The 16,144-nt window shown below is 34.3% G+C and overlaps 1 protein-coding gene across 1 annotated transcript; it reads right to left on the reverse strand.

Moving 5' to 3' along the window:
- Positions 1-980: 980 nt before the first annotated feature.
- prss16 (serine protease 16) lies at positions 981-16,140 on the reverse strand. Its single transcript, XM_082180659.1, has 12 exons — positions 15,977-16,140; positions 13,686-13,831; positions 13,089-13,188; positions 11,429-11,558; positions 11,223-11,346; positions 9,330-9,407; positions 8,709-8,756; positions 8,289-8,573; positions 5,420-5,552; positions 3,183-3,362; positions 2,687-2,838; positions 981-1,889 (listed from the first exon to the last, which is right to left on the reverse strand). The coding sequence occupies exons 1-12, from the start codon at positions 16,029-16,031 to the stop codon at positions 1,830-1,832; spliced, it is 1,491 nt and encodes a 496-aa protein (XP_082036785.1). The 5' UTR covers positions 16,032-16,140; the 3' UTR covers positions 981-1,829.
- Positions 16,141-16,144: the final 4 nt, after the last annotated feature.

Consider the following 16,144-nt stretch of genomic DNA (forward strand, 5'->3'; position numbering starts at 1 on the left):
CAGAGGGGGGGTCAGTAGTGGGAGGTCGTGACCTGGTCGACCCTGGGGGAGTGGAGATCATCAATCAGCGAGAGGCAGGACCAAACAGCAGGAGCTGAACACACCCCCTGTCCCCTAAACCACCCCCTCACACACACACACTGCCGCCAAGCAGATGGCCTTGTAACAACTGGCTCTTGCTCACCTTACACACACATACATTCACAGATTGAGTATGATTGATTTTGTGTTTCTGCTGTTGTTCAGACATCATTGCACATGCCCCTATTTGTAAATTATTTGCATAGAAATGACTGATTACTCCTGTAATGTACAGATCATGCAATGGGAGTATATGAGAACACCAGGATACTTTTCTTGTCCTTAACATCATGCATCTCAACATATTTTTCTTGATCCTGGAAATTCATAACTGAACTTGTAAAAATGTACAGTATACAAAGTTTTGCAAGACTCGTCTATTATATAAATTAAAGCACTGAACCATTACTTATACAATACATTCTCTCTCTCTCTCTCTCTCTCTCTCTCTCTCATATATCACATTTTTCTGGCTATAGTAACGATTGTTAATAGGAGGGGGAGTATGTAATACCAACAGCTCTTTCTATTGTATAAAACAAGCTTGTGGCTTTTCATAGATATTATCGTGAATGGAAACTGGCCGTTGTTGGGTTTATCTAAATTACATGAGTTAATAGCACGCAAATTTGAGATTTTGGCAAAGCCTCAGAACAGCATGATCATTTCTACCCGAGGAATAAACAAGGCGTGAAATTTACCACATCAACACAAACACAAATAAATTCTGCATAACACACATTTTATTATCATTATAAAGGCCTTATTAATCACTGTATACAGAGTATTAGTTAGAAGTTAACTTACATTATTTACTGAAAAAGTTAAAGCTTTAGCATATTTATATATATATATATATATATATATATATATATATTTAGTTCGATTTTTGTTATAAATATAAATATGAAATCTGTGCATATAGAAAATATGCATACTGTGCATTGCAGTACAGGAAGAGTAAGAATAGCATGGTAGTATATGCATTTCCATACAGAGTCATTGATTAAAGGTGCAGGACGTGTTTTCTGTGTTGCAGGACAAGTGTGGTGTTGGATTTTGTACAGACACCTGTTATATAAAGTGTCTCATAAAAGCAAAAGTTAAAAAAAGACTGAAACTGAATTTGAAGCAGCATACGAGCGATACTCTGTCAGATAGTAACAATGAACACACTTTATATTACCTTAGGTGTCTTTAACTATATGTACTTACAAAAAATCAAAAAATAATATTCGAATAAAATGCTATTTAATTAAAGTATTTGCACGAAATGACATACTTATTTACTCTGATGACCACACCCCAACCCAAAAAGTACTCCTAACCTCAGCAAATGCAAATCTGGCAAGCTTTTGAACTAAATGCTTAGTTTTATAATGTAAGTACATAGTAGTTAAAGGCCACTGATATAAAGTGGGATTGTAATATTAGTATGCTTGTATAGAATTATGAATTCAGCTTGAGTAGTATTGATCATGCAATAACAATTTTTAGACCATTTAAGACTGGACTGCAATCATGTGAGTGGACATATTTGAGTACTATTACTGTACATACATGGAAATAATTTAGACATTTTTGTTAAACTCAACCAGTCTCTCGGCTCCTAAGGAAGGTTAAGAAGTCTAATGTAGAGCAGATTTCAAGATGTCAAGCACTCAGATCTCTCGTTTTCAATTAAAAGATAAAAAGAAACCCAGTTGGCACGCTTCGGTCATCATGTGATTATGAAAAAGTCGTGCTGATCAAACCTTATGGTGCCATGCTGCGCTTTTGAGCCACATGGCCACACGTCTTTCAATCTCCTACAGGGATAACAACATGGAAAACTGTATGAGAAAAAATACATTATATCGGTATCGGCCTTTTTTATTGTTATCGTTATTGGCCCGATAAGAAATATATTAAAGCAGTTAAATAATGTATTATTTCCTTCAGCTGAGACAGATGAACACTGTTCGCCATGATGTTTTTGAATTGCTTGAAGTATGATTGGAATCACTTTGAAAAGGAAAATACACTTCAGTGCAACATGCAAGTCTCATATCAGCGGAATAATATTATAATGAAAACATCATTATAATTGTGTGATTGGGACATGATGAGACTTTTTTTTGTAATCAGGCTCTCAAAAATTATATACAATCTGGATTTAGATTTATCGACTTTCAAATATAAAGAATTATCGGCTATCAGTATCGGGCAAAATTTTCATATCGGTGCATTTTCTATAGGGTACACCTTACAATAAGGTTTCATTAGTTAACATTAGTTAATCTATTAACTAACATGAACTAACAATGAGCAATGCATTTGTTACATTATCTATTAATCTTTGTTAATGTTAGTTAATAAAAAATACAGCTGTTCATGTTAGTTCACAGTGCATTCACTAATGTTAACAAATACAACATTTTATTTTAGTAAATGTTGAAAATGAATATTAACTAAGATTATTAAATGCTGAAGAAATGCATTCTTAGTTCATGTTAACTCTGGTATTTAACTAATGAAACCTTATTGTAAAGTGTTACCGAAAAAGGGTATGTCAATTTTTAAATTCCATAATATTTTGTTTTTTACAAACTCCATTGCATGTTACCTTCCTGGCTTGGTGCAGTGCAGGTTTATCCATTGATTTATCAGCGTTCATGTCCATACAGTGGGCGGTGCCGTCAATAAGAATGACTCTGTCATCGTCCGCCATCGTGTCGTTCCAGACCACGCTTAACTCCGTCCACGGGTCAATGTTGCCTTGGTCAGAAAAACAGGTTTTTATGAATCACATCACATAATGTTCAATCACTGTACTCTGAACAGGCTACTTCACTGTTATTTCTCATAGATATAAGAAATCCTTTATACCTGCTGCAATTAGGTTTTTAAATGATTTATTATAAATGTGTGTTTTTTTTTGTGTGTGTTGTGTTGTGTTGCTATATGTGTATGCACAGTATACTGCTGTCTACATAAAGAATCACCTTTAAGGACAATAAAGTTAAATCAATCAATTACATGCATATGAATGAGCTCAAACATGAACTCGAATGTGAAAGGATCTGAGAATCTGCATGAAAGTCAAAGGCACTCATGCTCACCGTTGACATAGAGAACTCTCTGTGTTTGGGGCCGGTTCCCTCCATAGTACTGGTTGGTGAAGTCGATGCGGCCCGGCAGACTGTCCTGAGGGATGTTGAAGAGTCGAGAGCAGAGCTCAGTCTGAGACTGAAGGGTTGACACACGTGAGAAGAGGCAGTGAGTGTCGTCGCATGTCTGATCTGATCCAGAAACCAACACAAAAGGTACAAAGTTGGATTAGAAATTAAGACTTAATAGACATGATGAAAACTAACCTTGTGAAAGAATATTTAATTACCTTAAATACACTCAAGTTAAGTCACCTTTATTTATATAGCGTTTTATACAATACAGATTTTGAAAGCAGCTTTACAGTGATAACAGGAAAATAATGATTCAATGATGCAAATGGATCAAATGGATTCAGTTGAAATGAGTTTAGTGATAATGCAGTACTCATAAATGTGTGAAGATCATCAGTGAGCTCAATTCGGCTATAAAGCATCTAGAAATCAGTGATGTCATCATCAGCTCAGTGTCAGTGCAGTCAAGTCAATAATATTGTTGAATATTAAATATCACCAACTAAGCAAGCCAGAGGCAACAGTGGCAAGACATACACAAACTGCATCATACTGTAAAATGTAATTAGTTAGTCTTACTTAAAAAAGCAAACCGATTGCCTTAAAAAAACTAAGTAAAGTGAAATAGGAATAATAAGTTGTACTAACAAATGTGTAGTTGGTATAGTTCACTTACACAAGAGTTCAAGTAACTATAAAAGGACCGCAGAGTACTTGACTAGATTTACTCTTGACTTAGTATAACTACTCAGAATTACTGACTCCCAGAGTGCATTGCAGCATGAATAAATTATGCAGTTGCTTTTATTTGCCAATTTTTATTTGCTGTCTTGTGTCAGTTAGTAGCACAACAAAAAAAGCTAATAAAATTGTTAGTTACAATTGATAAATAATACATACAATTTTGCATGCTGAATCTTGAAGTCTGTGTGTCACTCAAGCATGGTCAATTGCCAGATATTATCACAAATATAGAGAGATTATATCAACCCAATTAAAAAAAATTCACTAGTGTAGGTGTTTATGACACTAGGTGTTGCAATCAAATTTTAAAACATAATTTTTCGACATGAAAAATAGAGTAGTTAAAGATTTAGTCAGGTCACCTTTTAAAAGCAACCTATGAATCACTTCCCTTCCTTTAAAGTCAAATAACTGTGATTTCTTGTTGCATTAATAGGAAGAGAATTACAATAATATAAATGTAGTCCCAGGCACCCAACCAAAGGGACACTGATCACCATAATGGTGAGTTCAAACAAAAACATGTTAGGAAAATTAACATCAATTTATGACGTCAGCTTTATGTGATGTTCTCTCAAATTTTTCAGTTGTTTTGACAATTCAACGTTCAAGATGACTTTGGGAAATCAGTGAATGCAACTAGAGAAAGATAACGGCAGAAGCGGAGGACATGAGCGGAAGTCTATTAAGAATTTCCCAGCCTCAACCCTTTTTTGCTTGACAAAACGGCACTCAAAAAAATCAATTAATCTTATCTTGGGTTTTCAGAGTAAACAAGGAACGGTATGTGAATAGTACAGATCACTAGATTTGTACAATTAAGTTTAGACATTATGTAAAGCTAACAAAAAAGTGTTAGTTAGAACAGCTGTTGGATTTTACTGTGGAGGCGGACAGAAACAGAGAAAAACCTTCGAAGAGACCAGGCTCAGTCGGCGGACCAGTTCTCCTCTGGACAAAACACTGACCTTAAAAATATTTGCCAGCACTCAAAAATGTCATAAACGTCATTGCACTGGATAAAATGTTTGTCAAACCAAATGGCAATTTTTTCAAAGATAGCACCAACACTATATTCAAGCAAATAATTTTACAAACATGTTTGTTAGGATCTAAATGATACAAAAATAGATATAGTGTTCAAGATAAAAACCAAAAGAATTGTGATACTTTTTGGATGTCAAGCATTAGTAAAATGTCCACACAGTCAATATGATGAACTACATCAATTGTTACTCCACATGTGTGAACTTGAGGGAACTGCCTTCATGCTTCATAAAAATTGCATTGACACCAGTTTGTTAAAAATGTGCAAAAAGGATAGAAAGATGAAGTTAATTCTGAAAAAGCCACTTGCTTTGATATTTTGTTATCTAATGCAATGAGTTTCAGAGAATGATCAAAACGAGTAGAGTTGATGTAATACTCACAGAAGCCGAACTCAGTGCAGGTCTGGTAGAGCCACTGTCTGTAACTGGACAAAGCTTTAGTGTTACTGAGTTCAAGCACAAGCTTCTCGTGAGAGACATCCAGACACGGGACATTCTCTCTGGCACGGTACATCTGAAGATATGGCAGAAATATGTTCATGATAAGACTTACACCTGCACCTCAAAGGGGCTGTTGAGCTTTATCAACATAATCTGTGATGATTTTATCATTTAAATACTATTTTAATTTAGCAAAATGTATTTTATAGTAAGAGGAAACTGTACAGTAATGTGTGTAGAGTTGTGTTTCAAATGTAAGAGATTTAAAAGAATCAGACAACATTTTTTAGTCAGTGATGCCCTCAGCTGGTTAGAAATGATATTGTGTTTTTCATTTTAGTTGCACACCATCTGTGCAAAATTAGAATATTATTAGCCTTCTAGTGAATACAGAGTTTACAGCCTATAAAAAAAAAAAATAGGGGAAAAATGTATGTGAAATTGAAAGCAGTATAGAAGATAGTGTGCTAAATTATTGCCAAATGACCTTGTTATTACATTATTTGAGTAAATATCTTAAAAAATATCTTAACTTTTTATTCATTTATCACACTAGAAATGGATGGTAAAGTTGAACACGTGGCATTGCTGGATATACAGTATTTCACGCAGAATAGTTTAGTGTAAGTCATATGCTAGTATGCTATTCTGAACTGAAGTGTCCACATGATAATTCTTTGTAAATGTATAAATTCATGACACTAATTTTGAGCTCAAGATGCGTGTGTGTGTGTGTGTGCGTGCGTGCGTACGTTTTTGAAAGAAGTCTCTTAAACGCAACAAGTCTGCAATTATTTTATACAGTAACACAGTAATACAGTAATATTGTGAAATCTTAGTATTTACAATTTAAAAGTATCCTAAAAATGTAATAGTTTGCACACACACACACACACACACACACACACACACACACACACACACACACACACACACACACACACACACACACACACACACACACACACACACACACACAGAATGATTTCCGAAGGATCATGTGACACTGAAGACTGGAGTAATGATGCTGAAAATTCAGCTTTGGTCACAGGAATAAATTACATTTTAAAATACAGAATATTGAAACTGTTTTTACTGTATTTGTAACCAAATAAATGCTGTCTTTGTGAGCATTAGAGACTAAAAAACATTTAAAAAGAATCTTAATTATTACAAACTTTTGAACAGTTATTTACCGGTATATATATATATATATATATATATACACTCACCTAAAGGATTATTAGGAACACCTGTTCAATGTCTCATTAATGCAATTATCTAATCAACCAATCACATGGCAGTTGCTTCAATGCATTTAGGGGTGTGGTCCTGGTCAAGACAATCTCCTGAACTCCAAACTGAATGTCAGAATGGGAAAGAAAGGTGATTTAAGCAATTTTGAGCGTGGCATGGTTGTTGGTGCCAGACGGGCCGGTCTGAGTATTTCACAATCTGCTCAGTTACTGGGATTTTCATGCACAACCATTTCTAGGGTTTACAAAGAATGGTGTGAAAAGGGAAAACATCCAGTATGCGGCAGTCCTGTGGGCGAAAATGCCTTGTTGATGCTAGAGGTCAGAAGAGAATGGGCTGACTGATTCAAGCTGATAGAAGAGCAACTTTGACTGAAATAACCACTCGTTACAACCGAGGTATGCAGCAAAGCATTTGTGAAGCCACAACATGCACAACCTTGAGGCGGATGGGCTACAACAGCAGAAGACCCCACCGGGTACCACTCATCTCCACTACAAATAGGAAAAAGAGGCTACAATTTGCACGAGCTCACCAAAATTGGACAGTTGAAGACTGGAAAAATGTTGCCTGGTCTGATGAGTCTCGATTTCTGTTGAGACATTCAGATGGTAGAGTCAGAATTTGGTGTAAACAGAATGAGAACATGGATCCATCATGCCTTGTTACCACTGTGCAGGCTGGTGGTGGTGGTGTAATGGTGTGGGGGATGTTTTCTTGGCACACTTTAGGCCCCTTAGTGCCAATTGGGCATCTTTTAAATGCCACGGCCTACCTGAGCATTGTTTCTGACCATCCCTTTATGACCACCATGTACCCATCCTCTGATGGCTACTTCCAGCAGGATAATGCACCATGTCACAAAGCTCGAATCATTTCAAATTGGTTTCTTGAACATGACAATGAGTTCCATCAACTGCAAGATGCAATCCTATCAATATGGGCCAACATTTCTAAAGAATGCTTTCAGCACCTTGTTGAATCAATGCCACAAAGAATTAAGGCAGTTCTGAAGGCGAAAGGGGGTCAAACACAGTATTAGTATGGTGTTCCTAATAATCCTTTAGGTGAGTGTATATATATCCATGAAATAATACTGTAGTATTGTATAGCATTTCAATTTAGAATTTCTAAATCTGAGCAACACAGCAATAATGTTATGAAACTGAAACAAAATGAACTTACCCTATCTGTGGTAATGAATACTGTTGGTTACACTTTATTTTAAGGTGTCATTGTGACAGTGTAATTATATATTTAAGTGCTGAGTAATATTAAGCAACTACATGTACTTACTATAGGGTTAGGGTTGGATTAGGGTTTGGTTGAGGGTTAGTTGTAATTATGCATAATTTACTGTTATTACTATGGTACGTACATGTAACATATGTAACAAGGACACCAGGTTATGTTATACCACAAAACTTTAAAATACATCTAAACTTAAATTTAATCTTAAATTTGATTTCTTTATTAAAGCTACACACAATTCCACTTTTTATTTGAACCAAATTGTTTGGATGCCACATTAAATGAGATGAAGAAATGTTACCGCCACTATTTTGACCAGACGGTCATACGCCTCCTCCTTCTGCTCACAGGCCTCACTCTTATTGGTCATGATGTCACACAGCTCAGCGATGCTGAACGCAACCCCCTCCTCGTTGTATTGGACGGTTCCCATGAAGATATCAGCCAAACTCTGCAACAGCTCCGCTTTGTCCTCCGTTTTCAAAGGGGTCTCACAACAGCCGAAGTCTTTTCCCACCTCAGTCTCATTCCCCATAAGCAGAGCTGCCTCTACTGCTGCAAACACTGCTTTCACTTCTGCTACACACTGAGTGAGGACACACACACACACACACACACACACACACACACACACACACACACACACACACACACACACACACACACACACACTCAGATAGACACACAGAGGAATTCATAGCAACCCTAAATGTGCTCTTACCTTTTCAGAGCCACCCACTGCCTCATTCATGAGACTATAAGCAACCACCTGCAAAATAAAGGTTTTAATGCCAAACCACACAAGTTATGCAATAACTTCTGAAAGTGTTGTGCTCTAGCTCAGAGTTTCCCAAATTGGTGTTTGTTGGTGTTGGGAATCTCCTATCCCCTAATTTGGGAGTCACACTTGATTTCTGATTGAAAGTAATCGTTTTTTTCTAAGATTTGTATTATTATTATTATTATTATTATTATTAGCAGTATTTAAAATTACATTTTTGAAGGTAGTTTAGTGTCATCAGTAGGAGTAAAAAAAAAAAAAACACAAAAAAAAAAACACATTTGATGTCATGTTGTAACCACCAGATGCCTGTATAGCTGTATTTAAAGAGGCTTATAAATTCTCTAGTTGTTTTTAGACATAATTACTTACTTTTATTAGGTTGTGGATTTGAAAATAAGTTTAGACAATCTCAAAGTCTATTTTTTGTGAAGGTTTAGATATTTTTTTTGTTTGCAATGTTTATTTGATGAGTCACTTTTGAACAGGACATTTGTACAGAATGAAAACAACAACAATAACATTAATAATAACAATACTTCACAAGAATGAAACTCTCACCCTATTATAAGAGCTAAAGTCCAGTTGAGCTTGAACAGGGGCGGAGGATGCCACTGCTCCATAGATAAGATGAGGAAACTAGAAGAAAAACACACTTTTGGAGTTTCACTGAATGGAAAAGAGCAGCATAGGCATTTTTGTACATTTCTTCAGTTAAAAAAATAAAGAAAAAAAAAAAAAAAAAAGGAAAGAAAGAAAGAAAATGATGACAGAATTCGGTAACACTTTACAATGAGGTTCCATTTGTTAATAGTTAATACATTCCTCAACATGAACAATGAAATATACTACAAATTAAGTTAATTTATTCATCATAGTTCATGTTAATTTCAACATTTGCTAATTATTATTACTAATTAGTTGCTGGGCAATGATTAATTGTGATTAATCTCATCCAAAATAAAAGTTTGTGTTTACAAAATATATTTGTGTGTACTGTGTATAATTATTTTGTATATATAAATACACACACATGCTTGTATATATTTAAGAAATATTTGCATGTATATAGTGTATATATGTTTATATATAATTTATATTATATATAAATATTTTATATATAAATAACACATTTTTCTTAAATGTTTACATGCATGTGTGTGTGTTTATATATTCAAAATGATTATACACAGTACACACACATATTATGTAAACAAACTTTTATTTTGGATATGATTAATCACGATTAATCGTTGCCTAGAACTAATTATAATCTTTATTTTAATTTTATGGCCTTGAGCTAACATGAACAAACAATAAACACATGTTTTTTTTATTAACGTTAACAATGATTAATCAATACTACTCATGTGCTCATTGATATTAACTAATGATAACTAATGGGTCCTTATTGTAAAGTGTAACACAGATTTTTTTTATTTTTAGGTTAACTAACCCTTTAAGATGCAGGTGATAGACCTTGGTGGAGATTTGATCCTCTAAAATGTATTTGAATGAAAGATTAAAAACTAATTAAAAACTTTGGTTCCAATGATGTCTTTGTACTAACATTTAAATTATTCATTTGATACAGTGCACTTATTGAGTACATACAGTACATGTTTTTACATTGTACTTACATTTTAAAAATTAACTGTGTGTAATAACAGCTGTAATTGATCTCTGTAATCACATCTGTAATTACACTGTTGACTAGGGGTGTAACGACACCCTCATGTCATGATTCGATACATATCACGATACAATATTATTGCGATACTCCAAGACATATGATAAAAGGTTAACAAAAAAAAGTACTGTTGATAAAAATGCTAAATTTGGTTTTACTTTGTGTGTGTAAATAAATAGGCTTGGACTTGGTGCTGGAAACCCAACGCACAGGACAATAGTGACACCAGAATAACAATATTCATGATTCTGAAGCTGAAAATACTGAATTATTTTAGACGAATATGCTTGCGCTCTTTCACTGACTAGATATATTTAAAATAACGTAGGCCCACTTTTACTGGTAACATAAGACATCTGGCATTATCAGGGCCCACAAATATCCCCCCATTGCATTATTATACATTATATTCAACATTATATATAGCAGTTTAATGTAGTGCTGACACTGAAACTCTGAAAACTTGAATTTTTTCGTATATTTTTCGTATATTTCGTATATTTCAATATACATATTGTCATTATCCACAATACATATTGATGCATTTTATTATTACGATATATTGTGACACGATATATTGTTACACCCCTATACTGTTGACCCTTCCCTTACACCTTAACCCACCCTCCTAAACCACCGACCCTGTGCCGAACCTCACCCGCATCCCAGCAGCACAAGTATGGACATAAAAAGTACATACATTAGTGGTTAAAGACACGGGACCAACACTTTTAGAGAATTTTTGAACTTGTTTGGGAACAAACCTTTCCTCTCAGCCAAGCGGAGAGAGCCCCAGCATAGGAGCCTCCGAAGCTGATCCAGGTGTTGTTGTGCGAGAGGCCGAAGCGCTGGCTGATGTAGTGCCGGAACACAGCCAAGTCCGCCAAACTGAGACAGGGAGGAGAGGAAACAACATGCATCAGAACTGTCACTGTGATCATCATTGTGATGAGTGAAAGGTCATCATTACGCCTGCTGGCTGGAGAGATGTCTCAGTGTCTCGGTCTCGAGTCCATCAGGGTTGATGCTCTGCCCGTAGAAGCGGTGCTCCAGCGCCACCAGAAGCGCTCCATGACTCTCTGCCATCAACACATGGTGCCCTAACAGATGGAGGAGGAGGGGGGGGGGGGCAAACGCAAATCACATTTCTGGATTAGCATTATCAAAATTAGAGAATCAATTCAAATTTAACTTCAACTTCGAATTGAATTCAACTTTAGAATACTGTGCCTTAATTAATGAATAACTACACAGGAACAAATGAGTAACGCACTATTAACACTCCAGTAACTAACTAACAAGAAACTCTGATTAACGTATTAGTAAGTAATTAGCGCTCAGTCGAATGTGGTAGTTCACTATTAGCTAATCAATAACTACTATTTTTTATACCTCACTGAAGACTAGAACAGGTTCATAATTAATATTAATAATGCATAATGGGTAATATAAGGTAATGGTAACCCATTAGTAATGAATCAATTGTTACTACATCCTTCTAAAGGAACTACTAATAATTTGGATCAGTATTCTAATGTGAAAAGCTTGTTAACTACCTAATATTGAGTCATTGCAAACTTTTGAGGTTTTTGTAAGGTTTTGGATAGTAATGACTCAAGTGTTACTACATCCTTCTAAAGGTACTACTAATTATTTGAATCAGTATTCTGAAGTGAAGATCATGGGAACACACTAGTAATGACTAAAGTGTTACCAAATCCATCGGAAGGAATTACTATTAAAAATCTCACAAAAATCTAAAAAGTTTACAAAGACTTCAGTCAATATTAGGTTGTTATCATGTTTTTCACTTTAGAATATACTGATCCAAATAATTAGCAGTTCCTTTAGAAGGATGTAGTAACACTTGAGTCATTAGTGGGTTACCGTTACCTTTTATTATAAATTATGCTTTATTCATATTAATTATGAACCTGTTGTAGTTCTCTGGGAGGAATGAAAAAAAAATGGTAGTTGCTGATTAGCTAATAGTGAACTACCACATAAACTGAGCGCGATTACTTACTAATTAGTTAATCAGAGTTCCTCATTAGTTAATAGCAGTTACTAGAATGTTAATAGTGTGTTACTCATTTGTTCCTGTGTAGTTATTCATTAATGAAGGCACAGTTTTCTAAAGTTTTACCATCAATTATTTGTCCTCGTTTTGCGGCTGGTCCATATACGCACAACCTTTGCTTCATGAACACTCAGTTCTGGAAATATCTTTTTTTTTTTTTTATCTTTGTGATGTTCTTCTTTATTTGCAAGCCATTGCTTTGGATAAATGTAAATGCATTTTTTGAGGCAACCAGTTATGCCATGTGACTGATGATTCTATATTGATATTAAGAGAAATGATATTAAGAGCCCTCCCAAAAGTTATAAAAATATATTGTGTAGTAAATGACAGGATGATGCTTCTTCTTTATTTTAACTTGTTTTGAACCTGCAACATTTGGCGCCACCCAGTGGACAGTTGACCTGAAGCAGGAATGAGGTGTAGGAAGAACTGACGGTATTTTTGGCTTTACAAAACGTATCTATAATCACGTTTTTCTCAGGAGATCAGGTTGAAAGTAGCAGAATGACTTGAAGCCAAAAAAAAAAGAAAAAAAAAGGGTCCTAACCGAACAATACACTGAATTTGGAGAGGGGTCCCTCTCCTCCTATGTAGAGAAAGACCGGTCCATCTGAACGCTGCCAATAAACGTCGTTCACAAAGAATTTCTGTGGAGAACAAATATTAATGAATAAGTGATAGCAAAATAATTGACACGATTAATTGGTTTTAATATAGGCCTAATTAAAACAACATTTTATAATAACTTAAATCATAAAAATTGTATTTATATATTTCACATTATTTTGAATATAGGAATTAAAACTACCCATTTCGGTAACACTTATAATAAATATACAGTAATAATGTATTTACAAATCAAATAAGCATTATTTTACTTTTTACATGAGCTAATTAAACAATAATTGTGTTAATGACAATGAATGAAGAGCTCCCTATTTTTATATAGCTCATTAATATTAACAATGTAGATACTACAATATGCAGTAAAAAATATTAATTAACTATAATACTTTGCAAATGATCTAAGTACTTTATTAGGCTACTGTATACTCATTATAAAGTGTTCCCCATGTCTTGTTCTTGTGTCCCCCTGATCACATTTAGAGCAGGATGAGTGTGAGGTTGTGTCTACAGTTTGTACCTGTGGGAAGGTTTTGTCATTCTGCTGGTCATAGTGGTTCAGGGGTTGGTGAATTGTGCCTTTCTTGGGAATGGCAGTGGAAGTGTGTTTTATTCGGGCCTGTTGGATTTTATGCACGTGGTCCTTCATTCGCCATAGAATTTGACCTAGACAAAAATACATAACAAACATTTTTTTTTTTATGTTTTTGAAAATGCTCACCAAATCTGCATTTAATTATTTTTTATCAAAAATACAGTAACAACAGTAAAATTGTGGAATATTCTTACAATTTAAAATAATTGTTTTCTATTTTAATATATTTTAAAATGTAATTTATTATTTGTGATCAAAGCTGAATTTTCAGCATCTTTTAGTGGAAATATGCCTGAGAAACATTGATATTTATTATTGTTCAACCCTTAAGCACTAATATTATTTCAAGCCCCATCAAATTACACTAGCAAATGTTGTAATTTTAAAGCTTTGGTGTATATTTACATAAGTCACACACGATAATTGAAAGAATATTAATTACCCAGTGGCATTTCTGTCTCGTAACATGCTTTGTGCTGTTATATATTCTTAACATATTTGGGGTTGAAGGTCAACTAGCAAATATCACCACAACTGGAGCTTGATGAGACCAATATACACTGCCGTTAAAAATGTTGGGATCGGTACGATTTTTTATGATTTTAAAAGAAGTCTCTTCTGCTCACCAAGGCTGCATTTATTTTATTATAACACACACACACACACACACACACACACACACACACACACACACACACACACACACACACACACACACACACACACACACACACACACACAAACAAACAAAAAACTCAGTAATATTGTGAAATATTATTACAATTTAAAAGAACTGTTTTATATTTTAATATATTTTTAAAAAGTTATTTATTCCTGTGATCAAAGCTGAATTTTCAGCATCATTACTCCAGTCTTCAGTGTCACATGATCCTTCAGAAATCACTCTAATATGATGCTTTGATGCTCAAGAAACGTTTATTATCAATGTTGAAAACAGTTGTGTACAAAACAAATGTCAGGATTCTTTGAATAAAAGTTCAAAAGAACAGCATTTATCTGAAATAGAAAGCTTTTGTTACATTAAACACTACCGTTCATAAGTTTGGGGTCATCAGTAACAATTGTTTTTTTCAATACTTTCAATCAATACTTTTATTCAGCAAGGATAAATTAAATTGAGCAAAACTTACGATAAAGACATTTATAATGTTATAAAAGATTCTATTTTCAAATAAATTCCTTTCCTATTTTCAAATAAATTCCTTTAAATTCCTAATAGAACTTTCTATTCATCATAGAATCCTGAAAAAAATGTGTACATAACTAATTTCAAGATTAGTAATAATAATGAATGTTTCTTGAGCAACAAAGCGTCATATCAGAATGATTTCTGAAGGATCATGTAACTCTGAAGACTGGAGTAATGATGCTGTAAATACAGCTTTGATCACAGGAATAAATTACATTTTAAAATATATTCACATAGAAAACAGTTATTAATTGTCATATATATATATATATATATATATATAGAGAGAGAGAGAGAGAGAGAGAGAGAGAGAGAGAGAGAGAGAGAGAGTATTTTTAATCATTTAAATGCAGCCTTGGTGAGCAGAAGAGATTTCTTTTAAAACCATAAAAAAATCTTACCGATCCCAAACTTTTTGAACGGCAGTGTATGTGTAAACATACTGATAAAGACTAAGAGAAACTTAAATCATGTGATCTCGTTCCCTTAAACATTATGTCAGAAAGATGGGAAATATCATAGCATAACGGTTTGAATAGTAAGTGACAGACAAATCATTCATGCTTTAAAATGCATAAACCACTTTAGAAGTAAAAGCACGATATCTGTAATTTCAATACAAAGCAGAATTCCATATAACCCACTGTAATGATGATGATATTCAGATGAAAAAAATAATATAGTTTTATTATATTAAATTAAATTTCTTTACATACCAAACAAGACAAACATTGCAAAAGTAAATACCGTAAATAAATAAAAGCACTATTTTCTTTATTATATCAATAGCAAGTCATGGGGCTGTTAATAATGTCCAGAGAATGACATACTCTAACATATCTTGTGTTATTATCAAGAATAAGAGAAGCAGATAATTCTGGCATTCACTCACTGAAATAACTCAAACTTGTAACCTGGCTATATGAACGGATACATTACTTTCACAGCTTTGTTATTTTCAGTTGTGTTAAACACTGGAGAAGTTTAAGAGCAGAATGAGTCTTACCGGAGTAAACCAGGTGGAAGAGCAGAATCACAGTAACCCATCTGAGCACAGACATCACTGTCCCGGATTATCACACAGATGTCAGGATCACAGAACCCTCTGGTTTAGTGGTGATGGTTTCCAGTGTATTATACTCTTATACCCAGCTGGGGAGTCAGTAAAGCGATA

Source organism: Leuciscus leuciscus (genome assembly GCF_965113295.1).
Source record: "Leuciscus leuciscus genome assembly, chromosome: 9".
NCBI lineage: Eukaryota > Metazoa > Chordata > Actinopteri > Cypriniformes > Leuciscidae > Leuciscus > Leuciscus leuciscus.

What these genes read in the sequence shown, in the direction of transcription:
- prss16 (XM_082180659.1), bottom strand. Translation starts at nt 16,031, where the DNA reads ATGTCTGTGCTCAGATGGGTTACTGTGATTCTGCTCTTCCACCTGGTT. An exon ending in CTTCCACCTGGTTTACTCCG is followed by an intron (nt 13,832 to 15,976) that starts GTAAGACTCATT and finishes ATTTTTGTCTAG; the next exon opens with GTCAAATTCTATGGCGAATG. An exon ending in CTGCACTGAGTTCGGCTTCT is followed by an intron (nt 3,363 to 5,419) that starts GTGAGTATTACA and finishes TTTCTGGATCAG; the next exon opens with ATCAGACATGCGACGACACT.